This window comes from Myotis brandtii, unplaced genomic scaffold (assembly GCF_000412655.1).
Source record: "Myotis brandtii unplaced genomic scaffold, ASM41265v1 scaffold160, whole genome shotgun sequence".
NCBI lineage: Eukaryota > Metazoa > Chordata > Mammalia > Chiroptera > Vespertilionidae > Myotis > Myotis brandtii.
Genome location: NW_005355833.1, coordinates 2809686 through 2815551, shown reverse-complemented (window position 1 = coordinate 2815551; position 5866 = coordinate 2809686). Strand labels below are relative to the sequence as shown.

General features: G+C 42.8%; 1 protein-coding gene and 1 pseudogene across 1 annotated transcript in view; both read right to left on the bottom strand.

Annotated features, from left to right (window-relative positions):
* Positions 1 to 5424, bottom strand: part of NOX5 (NADPH oxidase, EF-hand calcium binding domain 5) — an 84175-nt gene extending 78751 nt beyond the window's left edge. Inside the window, exon 1 of the mRNA XM_014536310.1 lies at positions 5214 to 5424. Coding sequence (XP_014391796.1) covers positions 5214 to 5242 — 29 coding nt within the window. The 5' untranslated portion in view covers positions 5243 to 5424. The remainder of the gene's footprint in view (positions 1 to 5213) is intronic.
* Positions 1117 to 2761, bottom strand: LOC102243418 (annotated as a pseudogene).
* Positions 5425 to 5866: the final 442 nt, after the last annotated feature.

The window sequence follows — 5866 nt, the reverse complement described above, 5'->3', positions numbered from 1 at the left end:
GGTAATAAAAAAATTCTCTTATTTTCGGGAATACAGAAAGTTTTTATAATAATAAAGGATATAACTTTAACCATATTTTTCTAAATTTCTAAATCTAAAGTTTATCTAAAAGAACATCATACACATTGTAGTTAAACAGTTCCAATTTTCAGAAAACCCCCACATTCTTCTAGTTGGCCCTTACTAAATGGCCTAGTATAAATTTAGATCACATAAGTTTAAGTCCTATTAATTTTATTATATTGGATTTTATCAATCTCTAAAGTAACATAATTACTTTTAATTTACTTAAAATAATTAACATAATTTTAAGTAAATTATAATCTTCAGCAATATTAATATACCTTCATAATTTATCAAATACATATTTTAAAGTATACAATTCAATGATTTTTAGTATATTCACAGTTGTGCAACTATCACCACAATCTAAGTTTAAAACAGTTTCATCACCCCCAAAATAAATCCATTCCCAATTGCCCCTATCCCTCTAGGCAACCACTAATCTATTTTTGTCTCTATGGATTTGCCTATACTATACATTATATATAAATGAAATCATACAATATGTGTTCTTTTGTGACTGGCTTCTTTTACTTAGTATGTTTTTAAGGTCATTTATATTGTAGCATATACATGAGTATTTTACTACCCCCTTTTCCCCCTGTGGTGTCAGTTGTTACTTCTTCCCTTTTATTTCCAATTTTACTTATGAGTCTTTCCAGTCTTTTTCTTCATGAGTCTGGTTAAAGGCTTATTAACCTTGTTTATCTGTTCGAAGAACCAGCTCTTGGTTTCGTTGATCTTTGGTATACATTTTTTAGACTCTATTTTGTTTATTTCTACTCTGACCTTCCTTATACTCACTTTGTAATTTGTTTCTTGTCCTTTTTCTAGATCCTTAGGTGTAAGGTTAGATTGAGATTTTTCTTGTTTCTTGAGGTAGGCCTATATTGCTATGAATTTCCCTCTTAGGACTGCTTTTGCTGTGTCCCATAGGTTTTTGGTAGTTGTGTTTCATTTTCATTTGTCACAAGATATCTTTTCATTTCTTCCTTGACCTTATTGTTAACCCATATATTGTTTTGTTGTCTTTTTGTTTTGTGTTGTTGTTTTTTGCCTTTGATCATATTTTTATTCAAAATTAGCTGTCCAAAGTGATTTGACCGTTATGGAATAAACAAATTTAAGTTTATGCCACAGGCTTCTTTTCTTCTGTGGTGGGTTTCTTTTCTGTGGGCTTCTTTTCAACTGCTGGATTCTTGATAGCTGCAGCCTTTTTCCCCACCACAGGTTTCTTCTGCTTCTTAAGGCCAACAGTCTTCTTTCCTTTCTTCCCTACCACCAGCTTCTTGCCTGGAATCCCCTTCTCACCTGATTTTGGCTTCTAGCACTGCTGCTGCTTTATCCACCCAAAGCCTGTGGTTCTTGGCCTGGCAAAGAATGGTGTTCCAGCGCATGGTTTTTGAATATGGGTTTAGCTTCAACATGATTCTCAGGTTTTTCAGTGAATTCTTCTTCAGGACTCTGCAGTGAATCTTCTTGCGTGGTGCTCAGAGGGCTCTTTGGATCTCTGGACTTTTCAAGATTCTGCTAAGGTCTGAATTGAGCATCTTGTGCATGGGAAAGCTATAGTTACTCTTGAGGGAGGCAGCTTTATACCAAGTGCCATACAGTTCATCTAACTTGTGGAAAGCACTTTCAGTCCAAATGCAGAAAACGGCCCACATCCCTCCAGGAGCAAGTTTCAAAATGTTCAGTTTGCCTACATTAAGCAGAGTAATTCCAGGGATGTTTCTGAAGGCTTTGATGATATCATTGTCCTTATTATAGATGATGCAAGGTCCCTTGTGCTGTATATGATGATGGTTTCTCATTTTGCCCTTGCCAGCTCTCATTCGCTGAGAGGCATAGACCTTTTTTTATATCATTCCAGGCCTTAAGTTTCTTTTAATTTTTTAAAAATATATTTTTATTGATTTTAGAGAGGAAGGGAGAGGGAGAAATAGAAACATCAATGATGAGAGAGACTCATTGATTGGCTGTCTCGTGCACACCCCCTACTGGAGATGGAGCCCACAACCCAGGCATGTGCCCTTGACCGGAATCGAACCTAGGCCCTTCAGTCCGCAAGCTGATGCTCTATGTACTGAGCTAAACCTGCTAGGGTGGCCTTAAGTTTCTTAAGAGGCAAAACAGACTCCTTGTAGCCTTCAACTTTATTTTCAACCACCAAAAGAAGTTCAGGAACTTCTTCAATACGGTGACCTTTAGACATGACCAGTGCTGGTAAGGCCGAGACAGCTAAGGGCAGAGCAGATGGCGTATCGTTTCTGTGTTGTGTTTACTCTGTGGTGCCAACGGTGCCAGGTTTTGGTTGGTGCAAACATGTGGCCCCCATGACACATATTTCCAAAAGCACCCTGGCCAGAATGATGAGTTCCACTACCTCGGACTCTGAGAATTCGAGCCACAGCTCTGCCAGTACCCCACGACTTGCTCTGCCAGTACCCCAGGACTCGGCATTGGTTTGGTGACCTGCCAATTTACTGACAGTATAGGGCTGTCTATTGCTTTTGCACAAGGTGGTGTGAACACAGCTCACAATATCTGGTTGAATGGGAGCCTTGAATACAGAAGGCAAAGTGGCATTTTTGCTAGATGTTTCCCCCTTTTTGGAGTACACAGATATCAGTGGACGAGCACACGCAATGGTGGGGAGAGGAGAAGGCCACATTCCTCTCTACCCAGCGGCTCCCATAGGAAAAGGCAACCCATATGTTGTTTGGCAACATGTCATTTAGCTTCCATTTGTTTGTATGTTTTCCAGTTTTTTTTCTTGTAATTGATTTCTAGTTTCATACTATTGTGGTCAGAAAAAATGCTTGATATGATTTCAATCTTCTTAAATTTATTAAAATTTGTTTTGTGGCCTATCCTAAAAAAAGTTCCATGTATTCTTGAAAAGAATGTATATTCTGCTGCTTTGGGTATAATGCTCTAAAAATACCAATTAAATCTATCTGATCTAATGTGTCATTAAGGCTGCTATATCTTTTTTTATTTTTTTTGTCTTATAGACAGCATATACAGGGTGTCCCAAATATATATAAATGTATATACACTCTAACAGCTGATAGCTCAATTTTGAAAATGAAATGTACAGTATTTTAATAAACACTGCCTTTGTAATTATTCAAAGTGTGTGCCTACATTTTTTTTGGATACCTATATATGGGTCTTGTTTTCTTATCCATTCAGCTACCCTGTCTTGATTGGAGCATTTAATCCATTTACATTTAAAGTGATTATTGATAAGTAGTATTTATTGCCATTTTATTATTTATATATTAATGTTTCTTTATTTCTTTCTTCTTAAAGATGTCCTTTTAACATTTTAGCAGTCCCAGAATGTACACTATGTAACAATGTCATCTAAACTCTCCATATATGTTAGTTGTGACCTAATGATCTACAACTACCAAAATGCAATAACTGATATCTATACTAATAAAAGAGTAATATGCTAATTAGACCAGGAGACCTTCCTGATGTCCTTCTGGACAAAGCCATGGTGGCGGGGCCGAGGCAGAGGCAGTTAGGGGTGATGAGGCCAGAAGGGGAGGGCAGTTGGGGGTGATCAGGCTGGCAGGGGGGGCAGTTGGGGGCAAGCGGACCAGCAGGCAGAGTGGTTAGGGGCGATCAAGCAGGCAGGCAGGGGAGCAGTTAGGAGCCAGTGGTCCAGATTGCAAGAGGGATGTGGGATCGGGCCTAAACTGGCAGTCGGACATCTCTCAAGGGGTCCCAGGTTGGAGAGGGTGCAGGCCGGGCTGAGGGACACCCCCTCCCCCCATGCATGAATTTCGTGCACTGGGTCACTAGTTAGTAATGACCATCAGATATCAAGAAAAGATAATTATCATTTTCAGTATGTTCTGTTTATTTATAGCAAAGAACATTTTTTTCAAATATTTTTGTTTAAAACAACTCAAAATCGTAAGTGCAAGTATTTAATGGACTAACTTATCTAAGACACTTTATCCAGAACTTTTGCCACTACTATGCATGAAATGTAGGCCTGCATAACTAGCAAGCACTTTAGTACTTTACACCTCCCTATTAAATTTTATTTGGTTAAACCAAACCCCAACATTACAAAATGCTATAATGAATTATAGTTAGACTAGATGGACAAGCAGCAAATCATATCTGGAATATCAGCTATCAGACGCTGGACTTCACTATTTAAATACCTCAAGGTAACCACCTTACTCATTTTCAGCTATTGGGGAGGGACAGGTCATAAGTTATAATTCTTAACAAAGGTTTTTAATGCTATACTCCCGAGGATGCTCTGTAGGTGTGCACACGGGGTAAGTGTCACAGGCCGATGTCTGCAATCCACATGTTCTCCATGTTTTACCACAGGGGTTAAACTTTTTTTCTGTAAATATTTTCGGCTTTGCAGGCCATACTGTCACTGTGGCAACTACCTAACTCGGATGTTATAACAAGGAAAAGCAGCCATGGACAATACATAAAGGAATGAGTATGGCTATGTTCCAATAAAACTTTGTTTATGAACAATGAAATTGGAATTTCATACTTTTCACATTTCACTAAAGATCACATTTCACATTCACCCTTAAAAATGTCAAAACCCGAAGGACTTGTATGCATGCATATGAGCATGACCAATGGACATAAGACACTGGGGGGTAGGGGAGGCCAGGGGATTGTCAAGGGCGGGGGGAAAAAAGGACACATATGTAATACCCTTTGTAATACTTTAAGCAATAAAAAAATTTAAAAAAAATGTCAAACCATCCTTAGCTAGCCAGCCATACCAAAACAGGCCGCCTTGGCCCGGCTGCATTTCACGCACCCTGCTTTACCCCATGCGCAGTGACTCTCCGGCAGCAGGGGGCCGCGTTAACATCAAGGACCGTCTCCGCCGGGGGAAGGAGGTCCATGTGCCCCATGTGCCCCGCCGGTGCATCCTGGGTCAAGTCTGGGACCCAGGTCACTGCGTGGCCAGGCCAGCCTCGCAGCGTGCAGGAAGGGGAGGAGGGACACACCTCAGCCTCGGAGGCCAGGACCCTGGATAGTGAAGTTTGGGAGGAATGTGGGACCAAGGAAAGAAGAGCCGGAATTCCGGCGGGACCCCGAAGGTTCCCCTGGGAGTATCCTGCAACCTCAGGCCGGTCACTCACTTGGATACGCCGGCACAAACGAAGGCCATGTCAACAGCGCAACTAGAAGGACTAAGGACTTCATGGGCATCTTCCGCAGCACTCCGCCATGCGACGGGAACGTCCTGGGCCACCAGGCCGGGTACTTCAGGGCCAAAGGGCAGGGTGTAGGCGGCCGACGGTCCTAACTCAGGGCCCTGGACGCCCCGCAACGGTTGTTTGCAGCGCGCAAGCGCAGCTGCAGCCAGTGTGAGGCGGACACGAGCGTCTGGGCCCACCCCCTCTTGGCCACGTGACCATGCCACGCCCTGGCTGCCCTGGCTGCCCTGGTGCGCATGCTCTCTGCCTGCGAAGCTTTGCCTGGGCCCGCCCCCTCCTGGGCCACGTGACCATGCCACGCCCTGGCTGCCCTGATGCGCATGCTCTCTCTGCCTGCGAAGCTTTGCGACTGTGAGAGCCTCGGAAAGTGTCGACGCCCCGGCAGGTGCTCTCGCGGATTGGGGGGCCAGCTCGGCCCATCGGGGAAGCTGACATGTAACAGCCCCTAAAGCACGTCCCAGCCGCAAGGAACTGTAGGAAGAGACAAGTACCTGGCCACTGCAACAACATAAAGGTGTTATAATGAGGAAGTGTTAGGCACTGCGGAGTGCACCTCTGTGTGCCCCCCTCTCCAA